The sequence below is a fragment of the Spermophilus citellus genome (genome assembly GCF_964194105.1).
Source record: "Spermophilus citellus genome assembly, chromosome: 13".
Classification (NCBI taxonomy): Eukaryota; Metazoa; Chordata; class Mammalia; order Rodentia; family Sciuridae; genus Spermophilus; species Spermophilus citellus.
In genome coordinates this window covers 84,126,764-84,153,254 of record NC_138193.1, presented here as the reverse complement: position 1 = coordinate 84,153,254, position 26,491 = coordinate 84,126,764, and the positions used below count along the sequence as shown (strand labels likewise).

General features: G+C 39.1%; 1 protein-coding gene across 5 annotated transcripts in view; it reads right to left on the bottom strand.

The window, feature by feature from the left end:
- The window catches only part of SLC8A1 (solute carrier family 8 member A1), a 362,317-nt gene that overhangs the window by 36,125 nt on the left and 299,701 nt on the right, over positions 1-26,491 (bottom strand). For 2 of the 5 annotated variants that reach the window (XM_081264073.1, XM_081264077.1), the window contains 5 exons: positions 25,124-25,144; positions 24,682-24,699; positions 20,134-20,202; positions 14,823-14,953; positions 10,705-10,804 (listed from right to left, as the gene is read on the bottom strand). In XM_081264073.1, the coding sequence (XP_081120199.1) occupies positions 10,705-10,804; positions 14,823-14,953; positions 20,134-20,202; positions 24,682-24,699; positions 25,124-25,144 (339 nt within the window). The remainder of the gene's footprint in view (positions 1-10,704; positions 10,805-14,822; positions 14,954-20,133; positions 20,203-24,681; positions 24,700-25,123; positions 25,145-26,491) is intronic. The other 3 variants (XM_081264075.1, XM_081264074.1, XM_081264076.1) reach the window with 3 other exon arrangements.

Here is a 26,491-nt window from a genome sequence, read left to right as displayed (position 1 = left end):
CACCTAAGAAAGGTACTGTGACCCATAGTATCAATACACCCAGCCAATGTAGATGCCTCCTGCTAGTTTAGATGACTTAGTTACTTTGGGTAGTTGTGGGCACATCAGGTTCTAAGACTGATCTGAGGGCTGAGATAACACTTGGTAAATATCAGCAGCTGTGTCTAATCATCCTCCTGCAGCACAGGAGGCTAAGCCTTGGAGGAAATGTTTGGGCAGACATAACCTTGTAATTTGCAACAAATATATTAATGTTATAGCCTAGAAAATGTTAAAATTTATATCAAAGGTAGATGTGTACAAAAGTATGCTCCACATGCAGAGGAGCATAACAACAGCTCAGATTCCTTTAAGGTGCTGCTGTAATTAAGCTGTGACTTCAGATTCCCTTATTGAGCACTTCCTTTCTTGCATTTGAGTAAATATGCACATACCACTTAATCTTCATCTTCCCAAGAATCTTGTGAAGTAGGTACTATTTTCTGCATTTTAGAGATGGAGAATCCAAGGCTCAGAGTGTCTTACTTATGAGATCTAACCCTCTACCACCTCACTACAATGGAGCCACCCATTATTTCCAAAGATTGTACAATAAAAATTCATCCAATAAAATTTAAGCTCCTTCCTCACTGTTTTATGAAAAGCATCGCTGGGAAATAACTATCCTTCTTAATTAGACTTCTATATATAATGTAATATGTAAAATATTGAATTGCTCTTTCAGAGAATGAATGGCTGGCTCTACTTTATCCTTCCTGTGGAGTCTCAGTTTCCTTCCATCTTTGGGCTAATCCTCCATTAGTGCTTTACATCAGCCCTGTTGGGAAGTGGGGTTGCCCTCAATTTGGTGGCAAACATCCTCTTCTCTGGGCAGCAAACAGGAATGACACCAGCCCTTCACTGGTGATGACTACCTTCCCTGGTGACAGTTCTCCTGAAGTGACTTTGTTCTGAGTGTGGGGTTTGTGAGTTGATTTGCTGGTAAAGTGACAACACAAGTTAAGTGTCTAAGATTCCAATCATGTCCGTGGTTTGCACAATGCAAAGTGATTGCAATTGTTCAGGGCAACCCTCTTATGCTTGCTCTAGCTTCCTCCTCTCTCTTGTGGTTTTCAATGAGATCTCAGTAAACAGGGCTCTCCACTGACAACAAGGAGGCTTGTGTAACTGACTAATTCTGGGGAAACTCAAAGATTTTCTTTGTGCCTCAGTTTCTCCTTCTGGAAAACGGGCATAGTCAGAACTAATTTTCTCTTTCTTGTTGTTGAAAAGATAAATGAGATTTTCATTATAAGTTGTATGTTTATACATTGCAAACAGTTTGGGTGGGGAATGAGGGAAGGCTCATTCATGGAGTTCAGCTGGAGCTTCTCTTTCTCCCATTTTAGAGGGCAGGCTGACTAAGGGGAATGTTCACAGTGGTGTCTGTCCATCTGTTGTGGCTTTTTAATTCTCTCATGAATAATAAGCCTGCATCAGGCTGTTATGATGCATTTCTTCAAAATAAACCATCTTAAAAATATCTCTGTTTATCCTCCTATCAATAAGTTTGTGGCCTGTTTTCTTTATTTGGTTAAGGCCTGGTGCAAATTCTATTAAGTCTGCAGCCCACAAATATTTCAGGCCACTGTTTTGAACCACAATCCCAAGCCAAACCCCTAACCTGGATGTCTTGTGAATTGTCTAGGGGAACTGCATGATAAAAGCATGGCTTTCTGAGCACTATTCACTTCTTTGGTAATTATTTATTAACAATTTAGGTGTCAGGCACATGGTAGGCTTTGGACATGTAGACCAATAAGATCCTGGGTCTAATAGAACTTCCACTCTGGCAAGAGGAAACAGTAATCAAGTCAAACAAATGAATAAACATGGTAATTTCAGATAATGATACAGGCTCTGAAGAACAAAGGAGTCAGGTAATGTAATAAAGAAGAACTGGGAAGTGGAAAAACCCCTTTAGGTGGTACCCAGTGAGCTGTGTCCTTGGTGGGAGTAAAAGCCAGACATGGAGAGTATTCCACACAGAGGAAGCAACTGTGTAGAACAGAAATCAGCCTGTGGCTTACAGGTATCAAACCCTGGATGGAAAGAGGACTGACTGTGGTATTAGAACCCTAGAGTCAGGGTGTGAAGCCTGACTTCTGTTTCCCCATCTTGTAAATAGATCTTGAATACCTACAGCACAGTTTTGTGTGAACACAGAACAATTCACCAGAGGTGAGACTTTTTGTTCAGTCCATGTGGTTAGGGTGCCGCCCAGGTAGGTTTCAGATTTTGCTTTGCCAACTCCTGAGGCCTCACAAGAAGCATCCAAGTCATTAGGTAACATAAGGGGGCAGACACAGAATGTGGGAGAGCTGAGGCACCCATTCCACAACTCCACAAGACAATATGAGCTCTACCCTGTGTGTATCAAGATCCTTGGGTTCTGAAACAGGCTCTTTGCGGTACTGGAGGGGATTCTTTCCCTCTCTGGTCTCAGGTTCTTATTTATTTAAAAAATGGGGGCAGGAGTAAATGGGAGATTAAAATAGTTCATCAATAAGCTCTGTGCTGGGATTTTGAACTAAGATGCTCTAAAAGGACAGAAAACACAACACCCAGGCAGAAGACCAAACAAAGGCAAACAGCGGACATGCATGGGGCGGGCAGTGTGTGTGTGAACACTGATACAGGCCAGTGGACTTTCTTTGCAGGAGCTGGAATGACAAGGTCTTTATCAAGAGAACAGGCTGTGAACAGCAAGAATTAATGCTGCAAGGTACTCTTATGGGACTCCTCTCTGCCTAAGGGGTGTGTGTGTGTGTGTGTGTGTGTGTGTGTGTGTGTGTGTGTGTGTGGTTGGAGGGGAGGCTATGTTTATTCGTGTTTCCACTTCTTTGGATTATTCTGAAATGTTTCCCCCCACTGAAAAACGGTGTACAAAGGCTCCTGCCTGGGGATAAAATGTTGCCCAGTGTCTAAAGCATTGATCGGAGAGCAACAACTGAAACTGTAATCACATGGAGCAGCTAATGCCAACAAAAGAGCGACTGGATCCACTGATGGTGCATTGTTTGCAGAGAGGAGCTGCTGCCTCTCCAGACAAAAGCCGCATTGGAGACATGACTTCGGGCTTACAGACCAGCCCTTCCATACAGTGTTCTCCTCAAGATTTTGGTAATAAGCAATTCAGGAAGAAAACAGCCCAACAAACCAATATTCTTTTCAGAAATATCAGCTAAAACATATCTAGGGGCAAGAAAATAATTGCTTTTTCTCTCACCCTCCTGTCCTCCCACTCCTGTGTTGGGGCCTGCCTCTAAATCTAGGAGAAGTTCTCTGATTCAACATTTTATCCTACCAACACTGACATTTTAAAATTGATAGACATCCTAGATTTGTTCTGCCTACCTACAAGTATAGTTATCTCTCTGGAACTTACATTCTTCTTTCTTACTCATACTCTCTGCTTTTCCTCTTTCTCAGTTAGGATCACAATTATCAGCTATATAACAGTAAAATTTCACAACAACACTACTAGAAAATGCCATTTTAAATATGTATTTGCATATTCAATTTGAACACATAAATGAATATATTTTATTTAGGTATACACACCTATGCATATCAGCATGTCAGGTGTAGATGCATTTTGAATATAAGATTGCATGTCTCAAAATCTTTTTGAAGCATGGCATATGTATATGAGAGAGTAGGTATGTACTTGTCAGGTCGATGGAGGTGGATGAGGAACAAAGCACCAAACAACCCACCACAGGAAAGAAACACCAATCAGACGCTGACAGAACCACCTGTCAATGAGCGGGGTGTCCTGGCCAATCCTGGATCTTAGCCAGCTCCCTCCAACCAACCCCAGTAGGACAATAGACTCTAAGAACCTGTTTTCCTGTCCCCAGCCCTCCCTTTCTGCCCTAAGCCCAATAGACATTCCAGTCCAGTGGAGTCCAGGTGCTCTTCTCCTTAGACCCACCCTGTAGGTCTCTACCGGAAGCTCAATCTCAATAAAGCCTTGTTCAGCAGCCTTTTTAACTCTGCCTCCTTTTGGTTGCCACTGCCTGACCTTACAGTATTTATATAGATTTTCCTTTCTAGATCAGACACAACAGCATAATATATTGAAAACAGTAATTTCAGATGGCTTAAATGAGCTTTTGCTAAGTGTTTGTAATTATACAATTTATTTAACACACTCTAAGTCAGATATCCCATCTTAATTTGATATAGCAGTGCCATGCAAGTTTGGCATTTTAATGCTGAAAATCAAGGGTCTTTTAGAGGACCCTTTTATATTTCTATGTCCTTCTTTTTATATGTCTGTGTCCCAAAGACAACTTACAAGGCTGTATATTTCAGTCCTCCCAATTAGCAGGTAAGCTCAGAGGACATGTCCAGAGCCACACAACTAGTTGGTGTGTCTCTTTGACAATTTAAATTCAAGTATCCAGAGAAGCCAAAGATTCTAATATATAAGTTTTGAAAATTAAGTGATTTATACAGACTCTTTCTCACACAAAGAATGTGAATTTTTAGCTGAGTGTTGAATGAAGGATTGGGAGCTAAGTTGGATGGCAGCAGTGTTGAACATCTTCTGTTTCTAAGGATTGCTATTCAACCTTTATACCTATTTGTTTAAGCTCACCAGTGATTCTAAACCTGAAGAAACTTCCCTAGACAAGTAATCATATCATAGGGAAAGAACAAGAGCTTGTAGAAGAATCTGGGCATCGATTCATCCCTGGTTCGGAAGACTTGACATAACTTCTAGCAGCAGATATATTTCCAAATTCACAAAGACATTTTGGAAGTCCCTTTGGTCTCCTCATGATGGGGTGAAACATGGACTTCCTAGGAAATTCAGCAACTGATTCTGCCTACTTTTGACAGGTGATTGTTCTTTCTTGTCTGTCTGTAACTCTGACTTAGCTTTAACACACATTTCTAAACTTGACTTCACCCATATGTATATGAGCCTTAAAAACTCATTAATTATATCCCCTTTAACCTGCATTAACTCATCTGACATATGTTCATTGGAGACCTGAAGATGAGGTTCACAAAGATGAGGTTTCATTTTCCAGTTCCTCTTCCTAGTTTTGTGAACCTAAACAAGTTGTATAGCCAATCGAGCCTAGGGATTATAATTGTAAAACTCAGGGTATAGCTATGAGAAACAGAAGCATGTACACAAAACCTTGACCTTGTAGTGGACAGCCAACAATGGGTAACATTATTTAAGCCACATGTAAGCCATCATTTCAAACATAGTCTTTGACAGACTTCTAAAGGCAGTTGTGCCTGCTTTTTCTCACGAAACCAACTCCTTTTAAAAGAACCTCAATCAGTTTATGATTTAGACCAAGGACAATTAAGAATTTTCATAGCCAATAAAAAAGAGGACAAAAAAGTAGTTTCCAGTCCCTTATAACCCTCTTTTTATCTGGCTGTCTTACAGACATACTGATGTTATGTCAAATCTGACCTAGCAGGATTTTGTTTTTAACTGTGTAAATGGAATTTTTTTTAATCAGGTGACTCAGGGTTGATATATCAAGTAATGAGAATTTCTTCGTAGTAATGTTCTAAAGCAGGAGATATTAGATCCTTGCTCAGACCAAACTGACAATCCCATGAAACTCATTTGAGGGACGATTATTATTTAGGACTTGAAATAGATTGGTCTTCAGGCTGACAATTCTTTAAGTGAATTACTTTCCAGGGACACCAGTGAGTTGGCATTTTTTGATATTAAATAATTCACCTTAATTGAGAGCACTTCCTAGCCTGCAGGGATGAAGGACTTTGGTACATAGCATCCCCCAAACTTAGCAAGGCTTCCTGTGAGACCATGGCCTACATGGAAGGCTGAAGCTCTAGCATAGTGAGCATGGTAGACCAGTTACCTGCACGGGCCTGCCCTCATGTTGAATGCCCTCCATTGTACTGTGGAAGATTCCACAGAATTTGTGAGTTCTGATTATTGAACAGGAAGAAAATTTTACTCTTTTGAATCATCATCATTTTTCTTGGAGGCTAAACTTTGTTCCCTTATCCCTTTCATTCTAGGAGAACGGATATGGAGTGTATGTGTTACCACTCTGAACATTTAATTTGGGCAAGGCCAGGTATGTGGGCAGGGTGTGCAGTGGACCATAGGACCCAATGCCATCAGGGATGCTTCAGGGAAAGAGCCCTGAATTGCCATACTGGATGGTATCTTAGAGTGAACCTAGTCCAGCCTAGCCCATTATGTCAATGATAATCTAAAATTCAGAAAAATTAAATACGTAGCCAAAAGTTATGCCAAGAGACAGAACTGTGACTGCAAAGAGGTTTTTATTTTTTCTACTTTTAAGTGTTTTTATCTTTATGTCAGTTTTACAAAATCTATGTCAAAAGGAAAAGATTTTCAGAAAAATCTTTAGTGCTAGGTGTTTAAAATTATTAAGTAAAGGAAAGAGTACTATATTGACTTTCTTTAAAAAAATGTCAGAAATTATGAGGCAAGAGAAGCTGTGGATGTAACCGGGAAAACAAACACTTCCCTTTATTCTCTAGTGTCCTCCCCCAGGAACTGCAAAGAAGACTATAAGGAAATAATAAATATTAAGGAAAAAAATCTTTATATTTCAAGCTACAGTTTAAATATCTAAAACATTTGAGATGTATGCACATGTCTCTGTGTCTGTGTGCATGTGTTTTGTGTATATCTGTGTCTTCATGAGCCTGTGTATGTGTGTATCTCTATATTGTGTTTGTGTGCATTTGTACGTGGCCCTCTGTGTTTTCACATGTGTTTGCACAAATGCATGCATGTCTGTGTGTATACATATGTTCTACACCTTTGTGTGTTTTGGTATGTGTGTTCAGGCCCCAGGCAAAACAAGCTAGTGCACTCTTCACACTGGACAGAGTTCTGGGTTGATTTGTACCCCAGCACTGCCCCTTACATGTTTTGCTTCTTGATCAAGTTACATTGTTTTTCTGAATTTCAGTATTCTTATTTACAAAATGGTACCCAGAGTACTCACCAGGAAACAAAAATAGGTCAACCATTATGTTTGTAGCCACTTGGCTCTTAGTAAGTTGAATTAATTGCATTTAAACAAATTTGGGTGTTATTTTATTGCATAATCTTTGATATATATGATTGTCTCCCAACCATATATATGTTGATGATAAATCTAAAATTCAGAAAAACTAAATACGTGGCCAAAAGTCAAGATGGCCCTTGTGAAAGCTGGCATTGTCTCAATGAGTATTATGGCAACTCCGTGAGTGACTGAGTGACGCATATTTATCTCCACTTTACATAAGAGGGAACTGAGACCTTGTGGGGAAATAATCTGCTCAGAGTCACCCCAGGAGGGATGGAACAGAGATCCCCATCTTTTTTCCAAGACAGCCTGGCAACTACTCTTTCCTTCACCTTACCTTGACCCAAGGCTGTTGTGAAGAGTAACAACATGGTGGTGTGGAACTGGCATTGGCATCCTGGCTGTCTTTACCCAGCTAATGTTTGCCCTCTGCTCTGACAAACCTGTTTTGATTTGTGTTGCAGCTGACACATGATTTCTTAAGGTCAACCCACCCATTCTGCCCTAGGGGAGATACAAGGAAGAAGAAGAAATTGGGAAAAACTCAAACTAAATGGGCAGTGAGTGCTAGCTTCATTAAAAAGTGCATGTGCTGACATATCCTAAAAGCACCTGGTTTTAGGGCTTGCCTTGCAAGTTTTTGACAGCCATTTAACTGCCACACACCACTGCTCCTGGTATTCAACTGGGAAGCAACAGAAGGAGAATTGCTGGGACATGACTGTTTAATCCCTTCCTAATCTCTGAAGTCTCATAAGTCCTTTAAGTCTTCAAATATTGAACTATAAGTACTTGGATCACAGAAACATTATGGTCATAGGAGGCCCAGGTACTGAGCTATGAAATTCAAGAAAAGCAGGGGAATAAAATTTCCAGGGGTTATCTTGAAAATAGTTTGAATATAGTTAGTGCGGAAGTGAAGCAAAACCCTACTTACGAAATTATTACTTTTGTTTAGCAAGATATACAGACTCAATTTTGCACAGAAAATTACTTAGGAAAAAACCTCTCAGTAGAGCCCTTCAAAGGCAATTTAATATTTTTAATAAGGCAAATCTTTCTGTTTCTCAACTATTTAGCCATGAAATCTTAAAAATCCAATGAAATTCTGTCATCAATAAATGGTGTTTTACAATTTTTGGGGGTCTGTTTAACAGCCTAAGAGTATTAGCATTCTTTAGACACTTAAATTTAATCCTAATGACAAACAATGAGCTTTTTTTTTTTTAACTGCCTTTCATGTAATTTAATCTAATTTAGTGCCTATAAACTATGTGTCTGTTTTTCTGTTAGTTTCTGCCTCAAAATTGTAAATAAGGTCAATTTACCCAGCAACCTACAAATTTCCAAACAGGATGTTTTATCTCCAAGAAGTCATTTAGAAACATAAAACACAATATGTTGTATAACAAATACGAAAGCCTGAGAGGTTCTGCATTTCATTTATTAACAGTCCTTTAAAAAGATTTGGTTAGGAGCTAGACCCACCATGGAATGATGACACCATGGCACCAGAAGAGGGGACAAAAGCCAATCTGTGTCACTGAGACAGAGGTGGTGAGCAATTTTCCTCACTTTGAAATTTCTCTCTGGGGTTCGAGCTCCCTTCCAAAGCCATGCTACATCTGCAAGACTCAGATGCTTCCCTCTTGGCAGTCAGGTTAATCACAACACCCGCCTTGGGGCGTTTTGAGAAGATTGAATTCCACATACTATATGAAAGTGTTCACAAACCAAAATCCATCTCTTTCAAGGAATGAAGCATTAACATCTCCATAATTGTGTCTCTGTTCTGACCAGACGCAAATGCCCCAGTTTTGGCCTTGTTGGTGGCATAATCTCATTCACTGTTCAAAATCGCCCTTTCCCACTGCTGTGATTTGCTGTGGTTCCTGTGAGTTACAAAAATGTGTGATTGAACCAACAAAACAAAACCATTCCACTGCTATAAAAGCATATTGGTCCTGAAATTGATGGTATCAGCTTGGCCACGTATCTAAAACCGGAGCCCATGTACACACTTTCTGTCTTTGGCCTTAGGCTCTACATTCTCCATGACAAGCTCACCAACCACTTTAACTTATTTGTCTTATTTGCCTTCTGATTCATTTGAATGTAAGCTCCACTTGGCCAGGAATATTCCTGTTTCATTCACTGTTCACCAAGAGCAATGAAGGACACATAGAAAAAAAGAATGAATGAAGACCAGTACCTGGCTATTGTACAAAATGCTCATGTATCTGCAGCCAAAGGAAACCCAGAAGCTGTTAGGAATAGTTCACTATAAGGCTTACACTGCCTTTAATGTTTCAATTCTAATATGTCAAAGCCCATAAAACAATTTGGCTATTTTTAATGTTTTCTTCTATTGATCTCATCAGCAGTTTTGCCTGTTCTCTCTGTGAAGAGGGAGGATAGCTCATGCTTCAGATGCTAATCTTAGATTTATAGAATGATATAAGCTGTATAGAGGGAGTTTCCCATTCCTTCTAGTACAGCTTCAGTGGAAATTCCAAATCCACTCTCCTAAGCAGTTATTTATCATTTAATGTTCATGCATTCCCGTTGTATGCTCAATTGCAAGAGACCTCAGTGTGATTACAAACAGCACTACTAACAAATGTACATATAGTTCATTTTTTATCTTTTTATACCACCCTCTGTTGCCACAGTATTTGGAAGATCTGTCAAATTATCCTATGGCAGATTGGAGAGAGGAGGTTGTGCTACAAGTCAAGGCCCAACTGCTCGTGTCGCTGTTTCCATTTTTACTGCTTGGGAATCACTATTTAGGAAACTCTAGCTATGTTCATCCACGGCAACAGTGGAAGATGAGTCTGGGGATCTTGAAAGAAAGAACCAGTGAAGGAACTGAAAAGCAAGGAAAAAACAATCCCAGGGTAGTGCTGCTTTCATGATTTTTTTCAAGAGGGAGTTGCCTCTCTATTTATATAGTCACCCAGAGAGTGAACACGATTTGACAATACAGGAAGAAGACACTTCTTTTTGTATGTCATTTCCCCCGGCCTCTGACTCCTAGAGTTTGAAAAAAATTTCTTTTTTTTTTTTTTTTTTTGCAGGATTTTCCTAATAAAACTCTGCGCTTTGCTTGTACAGAAAGAAACAGAATGTGTTTTTATTTGCACTTTTGGAGCCAGTGTAAAAAGCTTATTTGTTAAGCGTTGTGGAAGAGACTGTAAAATGATGCAGATGGTGGTGGTAAGAGTGTCTTAATATCTTTTCCTTCTATGATTTTACTTTTTTTCCTGACCTTCACTTGCTCACTTTGTGCTGCTTGGAATTTTCCAGAGATAGCTCTATGATTGGCTATCAGTGAATCAGAGACACAAAAGGCTTTACATATAGATTGTCTATTTCCAGAGAGAATGATTCAGGGTAGATGGAGAAGAGTGGCATATCCAAACCCATTTGCTTCACCTAGATAGGCTAATTTCATGTGCAAAAGATGCATACATGCAAAAAATACATTTGTTTCTCTTGATCCTACCACCTTTGGTGCTTTGCCATAGACTAAATGGCATAGTAGAAAAACTCCGCTCAGGTTGGCCATTTTAACTTACAGTTTGCAGAGAAAGGCACTCACCAGCACTGACAGTGATGGCTTCGATGAACTGTTCTCTCCAGCTGTTTGTCCCCACCACCAGGGCCAGGTTTGTCTTCTTAATAAGTTTGTCCACAGTACTCTAGAAAGGTGGAAAGAAATAATATAATAACTGCTGGGCTTGTTAGGACCTGAGGAAATCTAAGACCTTGTTGGAAACCTCAGAGTTATGTAAAGGGTAGCAGATGTTAGGTCAGAACAACAGTATTGATATCAAATACTTTTCTTTTCAAACACTTTTATGATTATGCAAACAAGCATGGTCTTTTCTTGGAAACATTCTGAAATGGAAACTTCTTTGCAGCACACACAAGCCTCCGTCACTGACTAATGGCCAATGAAAAACAGCCTCAGTGTTTAGAATAGTAGCTGTTGCAAAGGCCTATCCATTCCCCTTGAATGCTTAGTGAACTGGCTTCTCTGCTGGCTTTATCTGTAGGGGGTTGTCTGCAACTAAATTAATATAGGCTTTGCTCAGCATTTTATTTATTTATATATATATATATGGAATTGATTGACAGATTCTGAAACCAAAGACTTAATCTTATTCTTTTGTTTACCAAAAGAACAAGAAATGCAGCCAGGTAACAGAGTCTCAGGTTGCTTGCTGCATTGTCATTAATAAACAGATTTCTTTTTTTCTTTTTTTGGCTATTAGTTTGGTCAGCCTTGTGGCTAGTAGAGAATTCCACTCTCACTCCATTCCTGTTACATAAGAAAAATAAGACAAGCAAAGATCCCTTCTTAAGAGTTAGGGCACATTGCTAATAACCTTGCAAAGAATTTCCCTGTTTTACTAGTGCTGTGCTACATGCCCTTTATTTTTCTTTAGAACTTTCAAAGTACTTAGTTTTGTACAATTAGTACTGTCTAGTTTTCTAAATTTAGTTATTGTAACAACAGGTTCAGCCAAGCGTTCACAAGAAAACTAAGCAGATGCACTCAAAGCGCTACCACAAATCATGGCAACTACAGGAAAAGGGGCATTCCCAAGACATTGAGGCTGCTCTTCTCAGAGAATCTACTACATTGACTAGTCTACCAAGCATCCACACTTACTGTCAGAGCATCCTCGAATTTCCACTAATTGCAAGGAGGCAGAAAACATTTATTATTTGTCTTAGGTCAAAATCTGTACATGGTCAATACAGTGTACCTGAATTGATTATGGTTGGAGAGAGAACATATTATCAGCTAACTGGGAGTGAAGAAAATGTGATCTGAGGGACCTGTATGGGAGGCCAAAGCCAATTTATATATCAAGCATGTTAATCCAAGGAGAGTTATTGGAACTGACTTGAAGCATTGAGAATATAATAAACATGAGAGGGCCCATCTCCAGCTGGCTCACTCTGTATTTGTAATGTTATTCTTGGCTAGATTGGTTGTCCTTAGGGTGGTGACCTTTCAGCTTCTAGCCTTATGTCTAGAACTGCTGGTGCCCCGATAACAGCTGTAATAGTCAGTGCTCTTGGGTACGATAACTTGGAGCACATGACAAGTGTCTGTCTTTTCTCTCTCAACTCAACCACATCTCATCAAGCACTCAGAGCATCTTGGTAGATGCCAATTCCCAGTTCTGGATAGAATGAAACAAGAAATGACCTTGATTTTTCCTACATGTAATGGAAACATGGGGAAGCTCTCTCCAAAGCAGCCCTTTGTGCTAAAACTAAAGGGGAGAAACCCATCACCTGGGAGATAAACAATTGAACAGATTAACTGCTCTGATGTTGGACACAGACTTCCTCACAAAAATACCTGCCAAAGAATAAATGTTTAAGATAAACCAATCTTAACATTGCTGTCCATTTTTACCTGGGGAGTTCCTAAATGCCAGGGATAAGCTCTTTACTACACTAGACTTTTGAGAGATGGTGAAAACCTCGCCCTCACCAATGGGTGTCAGTAAAGTCATGCTCTTAGTTACAAAATATTAGTAAGAACTCAGTGGGCAAAGCACAGGGGATATTGTGAAATGTCACTCAGACTTGGAGTTTTAATACAGTTCTGGGAATCTCAAACATGTTTTTTGGCTATGATCTGGAGAAACTAAATTCTTGAATAAATAATACAGTATCAAAATTGATACCTGAGGGTGCTTCAGAAACATGCCCCCAACGTGCCTTTTAGATGTCAATGATAATTGTATTGATGAATTTGGAGAAAATGAGAGGAAATAGTGTATTAAAGATATTCTAAGAGGATAAGTACACCAAAGAACCCAACTTATGTAAAGAGGTTGAGGGTACTTTCCAAAGCTCAGATTGTTGGAGTGGTGACCAGAGAGGTATTTGGACCCAAGAAAACTTTGCTTCCTGGAAGACTCACCCAAACCAACACTCCCTAAGGGAAGTCACTATGATTGCTCTTTCTGTCATGGGTACATGGAAGGGAACGGTTGGATACTGTCCCATAAGGGAGAGAAAATACAATTCCCCATGAAAAATTTGGCATGGATGGGGACAAATTTGCTCCAGAAATGCCAACCCACAGAATCTCTGCTGCAGCAAATAGAACCAGATGAAAAGAAGGTGCATGAGGAAGAACAAAGTTGAACACACCTAGACACAAGGTGCTGGGGATTGAACCCAAAACCTTGTGCATGGTAGGCCTGTGCTGTACCACTGAACTACACTTCCATCCCCTACAGGAAACTTGTGCATGTTCCACTCATGGATTTGCAATGAGCCAAGTTCCAGATCATATGTGATGGGCTCTGATGATCGGAGTCAAGTCTAGAAAGCATTGGCTCTAGAGTTTATTCCTGTCCCCTTTCTATGAAAATGAGTGAAAGGAAGTCTTAACTGATTATCACTGGCCTGAAGAAGAAAGTTTAATTGCTTTATTTTCCCCTTTATTGTGGTACTGAGTTGCATCCCCAGCACTTTTTATTATGATGATTTTTTTATTTTGAGAAAAGGTCTTCCTAAATTGCTGAGGCTGGCCTTGAACTTGTGATCTACCTGCCTCAGCCGCCCAAGTCAATGGAATTACAGGCATGTAACACCATACCTGGCTTAACTGCATTTTTTTTTTTTACATTTTAAGAATTCCATTTTAATTGCAAAGACATCTTTCTTTTTACCTGTTTCCTCTCAGGCACCTCAATTTGTGAACCAAAATTAAAAGTAATTAAGGAAATCAGCTAAAGGAAAAGAGGCCTCTATATTAAAAAAATCTAGATAAAATACTGAGGTTTCTAAGCTGGTGGCTAGATTATCTCCTTTGGTAATCTTTTTTTTTCTTATTTTTTTGAACAGAAACAGTCTGCTTTTGAAAAAAAATTAGGGATAAAACTGCTCTGCTCAGGGTTTGTAATTCTGGAATTGAAGAGAAGGGATGCAGCTCTTCATATCCCACTGCAGATGTGACATGTGGTTCCACTTGTGGTCTTCTGAGATGTTAGGACTGTGAGTGAGAAGGAATGGGAGGTGATGTGGGGGTTGAGGAAGTAGCTTGGTGATTGACAGGGAGTTTCATTTCCCAGTTTTAAGCTCACTCCAAAATCCATACATTAACTTCTGAATGACTTCCATCATCCAGAAAATTGGGGACCCAATTTTATCAGCTCAACTATAAAATCTGGGGCTGCAGGCACTATAACTTCAGTATGTTGACTATGTTGACATATTCCTGGATCTGAAGAGGGTGACTAAATATGAATGAGAGCTTGTCAGTGGGAAGTTACATAGAAATATCACAATTCACCTCTAAAGCAAAAGCCTCTTAATTTTCAACAATGTCAACACTTTGCTTCTGACAGATTTATTAGCTTTCTCCCATCTTAACAGTCTCTTGGTATCCACCTTTGTGTCCTCCTTGCTATCCCCTCAGACAAAGCCTTTTCTCTGGGGCATCTCTGACCCTGTGCAGGGATGGATACCACCTGTGGGGCCCTGGCTCTGAGGCTGCTTGGAGTCTACAGGGACTCCTGGTTCCCTACTAACTCCATAATTCCAATTGGCTCTAAAGGTCTTTCAATGAATGATCCAGTCCCTGAAATCACATCTCCCTCTCCCTCTAGATGCATCTTACAGCAGGGCCAACACTATGAACCACCGTGTTCCCAGGTGGGCAGGCCTCCAGGGTGGGCATACCTTGAACTCATAGGACTCTTCAATGATCACTTCCAGCTTGGTGTGCTCTCCTAAGATGGGCCGTCCCAGCTCGGCAATGCGCCTTTCCTCTTCCTCTTTGCTGGTCAGCGGCTGTTTGTCATCACATTCCTCTGGGGAAAGGAAGGCAGGACAGTGAACAATGCGCTCCTTTTTGTTTGGAAATCCCTGGATCCTGCTACAAGAAAACCAAGGAGGGAGGAAGGAAGCCCTATCAACCTACTAAAAGTCCCTTGGGTAAGATTGTGAAGCTGGAGGGGAGGACTGGACAGATGCTTGGCGACTAGGCAACTGGGCAACACATCACTCCGACGGCAGGTGATTATGTCCCAGTGTCTAAGCTCAGGCAAAAGTGCAGATGAAGAAAAGTAACACAGAGGGGCATGTCACTGAGAAAGACCCTGCCTGCACATTGTCTGTGCTCCGGGAATGTCCCAGCTGTTCTCTGTGATGCTGGCTCAGCTGGCTCTTTGTACACATTCCTTCAGCATGTGACCAAAGGGAAACACACACAATTAAAAGTCCTACCTAGAGTAACCCTGGGATGGAGAAATTTGGCTTTCTCTTCTTCACTTTCTAGAGGCAACAGAAAATACCCCAGGGCCAAAGAGAGGATGGAAAGGAAATTTTGAGCTTAGCCTCTCACTAGCCAAGAGCCTCTGTCACAAATTAAGCAGCACAACATCCATCCCATGCTTCCGTGAGATGCCTGGGCTCCAGTGCTTCCTCTCTGGTGCAAATGTGTTAGGAAAATCTTGACCATGTTAATCTTAAATTAAACACTCCAGGATAGGCTAGTGGGTGCTGAGGAAATGTTAATGGAACCAAGAGACCATTAATGAGGGGAAGCTTGTAGTTGACTCTCTCTGCATCAAGGTCATGAGGACCAATCCTGGACTGAAAAGGCCACGTACATGTGGAGGACACACATTAGCCCTTTAATCATCCTTATCGTTTAGGCTCAGGATGCTGGAACAGGCTAGGCTACTTCCTCTCATGTCAAGAGGAATGAATGTCATCTCCAGGGAAGTAGCAGTGGTGATATGGAAAGACCTCAGCTCTAATGCTCTCACCTCTAGGACACCCAGAAAAATTGCCTGCAATAGGAGTCTGTGGTCTCAGGAGTTATATATAAAGGAGGGACTTCTTGCCCAGAACTCTTGTATTTGCATTTAGACATCAGCTTCTGAAGGGGTCTGTACCTCCTACTCCCTCTGAAGACTCATGGCTTCCTCTCTGCTCAAGAATCCTGGTGCAGTAGCTCCAATTGTTGCAGAGAATGGTCCCTAGACCATTCTCTTGCAAAGGTAGGAGATAAATGTGCCAAATGAACTGCCAGCATTTTATATTTCAAGTGTCAAAACAAACAGAAGGCAGGAACAGAATGCAGTGTATCAATGAATTCTTTAGTGTATATAAATGATATTTTTCAAATCCACATTCCTATCCCCAGTGATTACAGGATGTCAAAGAAATCAGATGAAGACTTAAAATGAGGGATTTCTGACTGGGCAGAAGCTGTTGACCATTAGCAGAGGCAAAGAAAAGGAACAAAAAAGAATTAATTTTAACTGTAAGTGGTATTTTTTTTTTTTTTTGTATCAGCACAGGGACATTGTGATCCAAGGAAAAGCAAAGGGTTCTGGGGGTGGGGATATCCAAGACTTGTCTTTGTGAAACTAAGTGTGTCTAGTCAAGAGGGTCGACTGAGCTAAGTGAAGTTCAATGTATCCCGTGCTCAAATCAAACATATTTTGATTCCCATGACTTTCTGATTCTTGGACCATTGGTATTGTTTATAGCAGCAGGTTATATTAGTGTCTTTGTTCAAAACCTTGGCTCAACACAGATGTATGAAAGACTTATGTTGACAAGGACCTATTTCCTTACAAGAAAATTTATGACTTGGATATCTATTTGAATACAAAGTTATTGGGGAAGAATATTTATTGTGGCCTTATTTTCTATAGTTTACTTATAAATGACAAGTTGCTTTTGATAGGACTAATGATAACTTATGCAGAAAAAAACGGAGAAATTATGAAAGCAAGGCGATGTGGTAGAAAGGTTTAGTGTAGCACTCCACAAAATGACACTGATTAGGAACATGAGGTATTAAATAAATAGACATGGGAGTAAATGAAATTGAGTGAGTAAAAAGATACTTTATCAGTAATCCTCAGCCCTTCTGATTATAAATATATGCTTAGTTTGATGCTCTTAGGTCTGTAACTATTCCCAGCATTTGGGTTTCTAGCGTTTTAAGATAGAGAATATAGTATCTAGCTAGAATTTAACAGCATTTTTTCCTTTGTAAAATTTTACTTTGTATTTATGGAAATGACTGTTAGTTCTCCTTATGCTATTGACTTAAAGTTTTCTTTTAAAGCAAATTTAGTAAGTAAAACATGAGGCAATTTCAAACAATTTCATTAAGTCAATAACAGCATAGTTGGTATGCAACCAAAGGGAAAAATTTATTAGAATGACAAAATTTAGAAAATACTGTCTTAGCATATTTCACACTAACCAAAAGCCAAGTTAAGGCACTGAGTCTCTCTCATTTCCTACATTCTTACAACAAACTGTACTTTTATTCCGTTATCAATATACCTAGAAAGGCTTTCCTATATCTATCTACTTAAATCCTACTCTTCTTTCAAAAGCATTCCTTTTCTATGAACATCGATGTGGCAGTATCCCTGTAGTACGCTCTTTTAAAGTCTTCAGGGAATAGTCCGAGAAGGGCAATAGCTGGGTCAAATGGTGGTTCCATTCCCAGCTTTCCCAGGAATCTCCATACTGCTTTCCAAATTGGCCGCACCAGTTTGCAGTCCCACCAGCAATGTACAAGAGTACCCTTTTCCCCACATCCTCACCAGCACTTGTTGTTGTTTGACTTCATAGTGGCTGCCAATCTTACTGGAGTGAGATGGTATCTTAGGGCTGAGGGATCAGGGTGGGAGGTGTGATTAGCTGCCTGAGGGAGTCAGGGAAGGCTTCAGGCTTCAGAAAAGTATGATTGAAATTGGCCTTGAAGCTTGCCAGGTGGAAGTAATGGTAAGCATGGCCAAGAGGCAATGGGGTGAGCAGGTGCATTCTGGGCAAGCAGAAGTCAAGGTACAAGTGCACAGCATCATGGAAGGGTCAGGGCTGTTTTCACTTGCTAAGTATCATGAACATTGAAGGTATAGTTATATTTATGCATAATTGAGATGTCAGCTGGATAAATTCCATCATTGATCTGCAATGATACTGATTACTACTTATGGTCTAGATTTTTGACATTGGCAAAGAAGAGAGCTGATTTTTTTTTTAAGTGTCCTCAGTTTAGATACTTTTTATTGAGTAGGAAAAAGTTCCCTCTGCCCCTTGGATCAACTATAATGTCTGTTTCCTTTCCACTTGGAGCACTGGACCCAAACCAGCTCATTTTAGTGTAGTCAGGGCCAGCTTATTTCCTCACTAACACCAAGTGATAACGTGCTTTTGCCTTAGTTTTGTTTCTTAGAGAAAATTAATCCTCTCTTCTCTCTTCTCTCTCTCTCTCTCTCTCTCTCTCTCTCTCTCTCTCTCTCTCTCTCTCTCTCTCTCTCTCCTGTCTTCCCTATATATACATGTAGACTTTTAAACCTCACCATATTTTATCGAGAAGTTGGGAATAAATTACATTAACATCATAGTTCCTAACCAACCCAAACAATATAAAGATAAAATGCATAATTAGCTACCACTGTTAAAAGTCAGTAAAACAATTCTGTGATAAAATTACCAGCGGGAGAATCCCTCTTATCTTGAGTGGTTGATTTTACAAGCAATAAATAATAAAAGCTAATAGGTCCAAGATCTAGGAAAAATAAAATTATAAAAAGCTGCTTCTAATGCTTCCTGGTTCGAGGTGTATTTTGAAGCAGAACCACTGTGAGGTGAAGGGGTGCAAGTAGGCATCCTTTTTAGAAAACAACACAGCCCACATGGTCTATCTCATAATAGAGATCTATACCTGAGGAACTATTATTGACATTCTTTGGTATAGTCATAATTTTTTATCTTAACTGTTATGGTTTAGATATTGGGTGTCCCCCAAAAGCTCATGTGTGAGACAATGAAAGAAAGTTTAGAGGTGAAACGATTGGGTTATGAAAGTCTTAACCTAATTAATACATTAATCCCTGATAAGGCTTAAGTGGGTGGTAACCATAGGCAGGCAGGCTGTGGCTAGAGGAAGTTGGTCATTGGGGCATATCTTTGGGGTCTATATTTGTCCTTGATGAGAGGAGAGCTCTTTCTCTGCTTCCTGGTGTGATGTTCTGACATGCTCTAACATGTCCTTCCTCGCCTCTGCCCCAGAGCAATGAAGTCAGCCATGTGGACTGAGACCTCTGAAACCTTGAGTGCCAAATAAACTTTTCCTTTTGATCACAGCAATGGAAATACTGACTAAAAAAAATTAACAAACGACGTGGAATTGGGAAAAGGGGACAAAGCCAGCAGCAGAACACTTTGTTCAATACTATTTGGGTTCTTCATTCAGAAATGTAGTGACAAGTCTGAAAGCAGTGGTCACTTGACAGTCTGGCTGGTCTCTTTAATGGAAGCTTCCAAACCTTGATCGTTCTATTTCTTTGAAGAAATTTCTGGAACAATTTTGTAGCCAGGACTGGATTTCATGATTATTGGATGGGATGTGGGCTGTGAGGTTGAGGAAAAGTCCCTAGAAGTGCTTCCACCGTCAAGGCTAGTGATAGGCAACAGTGATGATGGATAAGCAAACTCCCTGTTCTCATCCAGAGACTTAGCTCCAGGAGATGATACCCAGCTTAAACCCAGAGTAAATCTGGTAAAGTTGCATAATCCCCTCATCACTCTGTCAATGTTCCTTCATTTCTTCTAAGGAGAAACCCCACATATGTACTATCATCTGTTCATGAGGAAATTCAGGATCTGGGAAGAAATATGGCTTGGATTTTAAAGAAATTTTATTGTAGTTGGGATGAAAGACTGGACTCCTGGGTAAGAAGAGATATTGGTGAGAAATATGGAATATTGAAACTGGAGAGGCCACTGGATCACATTCTCTATAGGTCTAGGCTGCCACCTCTATGCTACTTGTCTTCTGTTCTGCCCTGATGTGGTTGGGTTTTGTTGGTAAACCATGGCATCCCTGGCTTCCAGAGATGCCACTGCATTACCTAGTAATGCTTTAGAGGGGACAGGGCAAAACCACATGAATCTAAAGACCCAAAGAACCCTTGAAGACTGTGGTTTCCAAGGACTATAATGAAATGAGTACCTGCGAAGGTGATTACAGTAGAGGGAATCGGATGTTCTCTAGCATGAACTTTCCTGAAGACAGGTTGGCCTAGCAAAAGGATAGGCAAAAAGATCAGCAGAATGGATTACAATAGGTTTGCTATCAGAGATTTGTGGAATTAGTAAAGTAAACCACATACCCAGAAGCACACACTATAAGCAATGTTAGTTTAGGGCTTGAGTGGTTGTAGGCCACCCCTTTACAGGTAACAGAAGGGAGCTCTGGTAGTAACTGATGGAGGTTACTGCCCACAGATGGGGCAAGTGCATGCCCCATGGTAAGGGGTACGGCCATATTCCTGCAGCTCTGTGAAATGAAGAATCCAGGTTCTTCAAATGACTGCTTCCAGAGGCATCATGAAACAACAGAAAGCATTGATACATTGACAGTTGTTTTGTTTCTAAAGCCTATGAGTGCCAGCACTATGAGTTGACTAGGCTATTTCTCTAATTTCCCCCACATATAAACTGTTGATAATATTATCTGCTCTACGTCACAGGTTTGTTTGAGGGTGGAACAACATCTGGGTACATGCTTACTGCATTTGTTTCCAGAGCAGTCTGATTAGGAGAATGCTACTCACATTTGCCAGTTTCGTCATGGCATCCATTGGATTGACCAGGTCATGGATTTTCATTGAATTCCTAGTTCATTTGATTACCATGATGGGATGGTTGAAGAAAACTGACCTTGGAGTCATGAGACCTAGAACTGAGTGCCAGGTCTGCCATGTGCTTGCCATGTAAACTTGGACAAGGCATTTTTCCTCCTGGAGACTCAATCTTCTCAAATGTAAAATGAAGCCTTTGTTCATCTAATCTATAAATTGGAGTGATGGAAGTATTTCCAACTGCTAGAATTTTCATAGTTTGACTTCCTTAGAAAGACATATATCTTATTAAGTCTGTTACATGAGCATAATAGGATTGGTGGAGTAATATTAAAGTGGTATATTGGGTGCTATATAATTTTAATTAGGAAATCCTATAGCTACAAGTCTTAGAAGTGTTAAGGGAAACAAAAAAATACCTCTTTATCTTCATATTGAGCCAGAGTGCTGAATTTTCTTAAATACACACACACACACACACACACACACACACACTTATGTGCTTATTTTCCCCCTTTTGGGGTCTCCCTCACTTGTTTCATTTGACTGGAATTCATAATGATGCTATTTACAAGACATAGCTGGGCTTTGGATTAAAAAGGGGCTCAATATGTAATTTCAAGATGCAGGTAGAAATAAAGGGGTTGGAGGGAAGAAATAGAATGCTGTGGTTAGGACAATCATTTCATGGCTTTTTACTTACAAAAATCAGAGGGCCTGGCTCTGAATCTTGAAAGGGTGATTTGGGGTAGAATAATTAATATCTTTGAACCTTTCACCTCCCCTCGAAGTAAGAACGATGAAAACCATAAGAATGGTGATAAAATGATATTCATTACAAACTCTAATGAGCTATAATGTACAGACTGTTATCAAAACAACTGGAAGGTCAAGGGGGAATGAGATCATAGATCCAAACAAGGGCCTTTCAATGAGGCGAGGTCCAAAACAACAGGTAAAGATTTGCAAATTCCAAAAATAGTTCTACCACTTTATGTCCAACACTAATGAGATCTCTAAAATATTAGCATTAGGCTGTGGACCAAATTGCTTTTTCAATTTCCATATAGCCTGCTTCAAATTTAGACATTCGCGCTTAGCTGTACAAGTCCTCATAAAAGCTGCAGGCAAGTCTAAGGGCTACATTAATTCTTCTCTACTTTCCCTTCGTCTCAAAATCTTGACTTCAAAGCTTCAAACCAACTTCAAAGAAAAGCTCTTCAAGGCTTAACTCTGCTTTTTTCATTGTATAGGCCCAAGTTTTAGAACTTTCCTCAGGGGCATCGGTAAAGAGTGAAATCCTGGACATTCTGGTCTCTTTCAGAGGAAGTAGGGTAATGTAAAGTGAGATAGTGTCTATCTAAGTAGAAATGGACAGGCCAACATAGAAATTCTCAGAGAGTTCTAGAACATTCTCTTGTCACAACTGTATTCATTTTGAGTCTTGGGAGAAAATAGTAGCAATAGAAAAAAATGCTATTTCAGATTCTTGTTTCAGTCATATGGAAGGACTTAATGAATGACTTGAAATGATAGAAAATTTTGAAAAAATGATTCTGTCATCTAGGATGTTAGGCAGCTAAGGGAAGAAACATTGAACATTACCGGGCAGATTTGATAGAATTTGATAGGAAACATTTCTGGCAAAAGAACATCAGGATTTCATTACCTGAGATACTAAAAGGGAGAATTGTTCACGGGATATGAAAGGCAGGCCCTAAAAGTGAACTTCTAACATATTCAATGATTATGAAAAAAGGAGACTATCTGAAAACATCAATGCATTTTAACTAGGCATTCTATTCTCCCAGATTTTAAAAAATTTCATTGGTGCACTATAATTATACATCAAAGTGTGGTATTCACTATGCCATATTCAGACACAAATATAACATAATTTGATCAATTTCATTCCCTAGTATCTTTCCTTTTCCTCTTTTCTGTTCCCTCCCCAACCCACTTGCTTGACTCTAAGAGTATTAGTTAAGATCTCACTATCAGGCTGCATAGGATTGAAGGTGTGCTAAATATATATAATTTTGAGCTGGGTGGTGCATGCCTGTAATCCTAGCAGCTCAGGAGGCTGAGGCAGGAGGATCTCTAGTTCAAAGCCAGCCTCAGCAACTTAGCAAGGCCCTAAGCAACTCAGCAAGACGCTGTCTCTAAATAAAATATGGCTGGGGATGTGGCTCAGTGATTAAGTGCCCCATCGGTTCAATCTCCAGTACCAAAAAAAAAAAAAAAAAAAAAATATATATATATATATATATATATATATATATATAGATAGATAGATAGATATAGATAGATAGATAGATAGTGTAAATATATATATGTACATATATATTTTCCTACAATGAGTAACTTTATGGAACTAATTTATGGAAATCATTATTTCCATAAAGTCAAAAGGCTGGCTTGCCAAATTCCTACTATCCTCATAGCTCTCAAGGGAAACTATTTCATCCAGGGTGACAGAATCAGAATACTTTCAAGAAGACCTCAAAGAGTTAAAATGATGAGATGAGCAAAAGAAAATAAAAGTTTTAAAAAGTAAATGTAAATTCCTCCACTTGGATTCATAAATAACTTCAGTGGTGCAGAAATGGGGAGATATGACCTGGGAAAATTTCAAAATGAATCAGATTTAAGGACTCCTATATATAAGGACTTTTCCTGCTTAACGTTTTTATCCTTTTCAATTTCTATGTCTCTGAGAATCTATGACTCATTTTATGGTCAAATGTTGTGTCTAGAGAAGTTGTGGAGAGCAAAAGTCCATGTGAAATTGCCTATATTTATGAGGTCCCACTTTGGATACAATCAATTTGAAACTATGTGTTCATGAATCAACACTAACAGTGGTTTATAATAACCATAACACCCGCAATTGTGTTTTCATTAAAAGAAATCTTAATAATATTTCCATCTAAATGCTTTTGGTTAGCTCTGATTTAAACATTCTGATAGCTGTATAAGAAATTGGAAAAGTTTTGTATTTGCACATTATATCCAAAAAGGCCATTGGGAGATATATCTTCAACCTGCAGCTTCAGATAAATTAAAACTACCATTTGCTATTCCTCTCCTTTTATATCTGCATAGATAATTCTGTAAAAGTAAGAAGATATTTAGGGTCAAAATAAGATACTGTGGGGGAATATCTTTAATTTGTACACAAGAAAATAGCTTTAGAGTTGTGCTAAATAATATGATCAACACAGGTTGATACCAGTTCCAATTTAAAAATCTTAAGCTTTCTGATTGCATTCAAATTTTTATAGAGCACTTCAAGTGAGATACATTTCAAGCAGCAGAAATATCATTTACCCTGTTATTAATATTAGAACTAAGTCCCCAAAGAGGGGTTCAGATTGATGTAGTGGGTTAAAGTGAAGGAACTCCTCAGTTCTCTCCTAGCCTGGCTCTATCTATTAATAGTATCCTAAGATTGGACCACCTTGTCACCTCCAATGTTTTTTTCAACGACAGCAATTGTGCTTATTTTAGTTCTACATATTTTAGTTCTATATACTCATCTATCTGAGTGTACTGCACATTATCAGTGCTATGTGAGCATCTGTAATTTGGCCAGGTGTCAAAATATAAATGAATTATCATACAAATAAACACAGCATACACACATGTTAATTCATAAAATGTTAAATGTGAAAAATCAGCAAGAGCACACCAAGTGCCATAGTTCAATGTTAATGCAGGTTGCATAAGATGTGGGTTGGGTTTGATTTTTAGAGTACTTGGGGAAAAATGGGAACTTGAAAAAAAAATACTCTTACCATACAGGTATTTTCCTTTATTAAAAGCAAATAAAAATAAGAAATTAATTTTTAAAAATAGTAACATATTAGGAACAGACAGTAAAAAAAGTAGGTAATATTAGACTTTAAAATTCATACCTGTTATTGTGAAGCCACCTAAAAAAGGAAAAAAAATAAATGTTACAATTTAAATTACACTCTGGATAACATATACCAGTGATATTTGACTATCTGACAACCCACCCAAGGTAATGGAAATTTGCCAAATTATATTCGCAATTACAAATATAAAAACATCCATTCATGATGGAATCACTAATTCCTTTAAGATTGTGGAATTTTAGTGCATAAAGTTAATTCTGAGGCATATCTAAGAAATCTATGGTTTTCAAAAGTTAATACTAAATTAAAAATGTAATATAAATTATTTGACTCTAACTAAAGTGAGGCCAATGGCCCTAAACAACAATCTTGTTAGCAATTCAATAGAGATAAAAATCAGAGAGCTACTATATTACCTAACAGAAATGGAAAATAACCCAGAAAAATGGAAAGGAAATGCAAGAAATGAAGTGCTTACCAAGCTCATTCAATAACAGGGCTGTGAAGGAAGCAGACAAAGACAAACACAGAATAAGAGACCAGATGAATAATGAAAGTAAGAGGAATATCAGCAGAAAGAAATCCAGGCAGATCTGATTAGAGTGGTTAAAAAAAACCACTGCTAAAAATTTGGTGCACCCAAGGGTACCAATGTGGTACAATGTGAGGGTACTTCCAAATTAAAGATCCAAACAAATAGTTCTGTAAATGTGCGTGATTGATGGGGAAAAAAAAATCACCTTATGAATCTTTTTTTTTTTACATTTAACAAGACATTTCTACTATATATGCTTATACACAGTGTATATATCTACAAAATATAGTAGAAAGTTAAATGAAGTTAATCCTTTGCTTGACTCAAAGTTGTTTTCCTCATTAAATGTTGCCTGGGAATTAATACAGCATTTGGGAGTCTAGTGATCCAGGATCTCAGGTATCATACATTTTAATCAGCAAGAACAGATAAAAGATTCTAAGATGTTCCATTAGACTTCCCTGCCTGCCAGGACACTCTGACCCCTTTTTCTGGTACAGCCCTCTTTCTGGACATGCTACTTGGATGATATTTTGGTCCCTATGGATTGCTAAAGTTTCAAAAACTCTTAAATCCTAAGAATCACAGGAATTGATACTTATTTGTGTGTCCTCATTAGTGACTTCTGCACAAGATTAGATAACCGGATATTTCTAGTGGATATAGAACTCCATAAAAACTGACAGGGCAGGGAGGGTAGAGGAAGCAAATAATTTTTCTTTGAGGTTATATCCTTTAAACCCGGTCTGGATGGCAGTACTTTATTTTAGTAAAAGCTACCTGGCTAAATATAAATGGCTTTCTGAGCTGTAGATAGAAATGTTACAATTGCTCTTTTAGGCCCAGTTTTCTCAGTAATGGTAGTGGCCTTAGAGGGCACTTTCTATAACAAGTCAGTAATTTTATTTATAGTGATAAGAATCCACTTGGCGGCAAGAAACTGGATAACGCCATCAAGGAATTTTAATTTGCTTTCACACGAAGGCATATTTTACTAAAATGACAATTGAAAGAGCTGTATCCAAGATGCTCTTCCTTGAGATAAAAGACAGCTCTTTGGAGGAATACATTTAGAACTAAGTGCTTTTTTCCCATCTTTGTAAGACATCAGCACAATTTTATGAAGTCTCTTCTCCTTCTGCTTACTGCCTATGGAACTCATTAAATAAGCTGCATTCAAATGGGTCCCAAGTGCTCCTTTATCCACCGTTCCAAAGGCTTCCATTGCCATTTTGAGCTTGATTAGGTCAGGGACATGCCCTCAAGAAAAAAAAAAATAATAACCTAAGGGACCCTGAGGTCAGTGAGTTC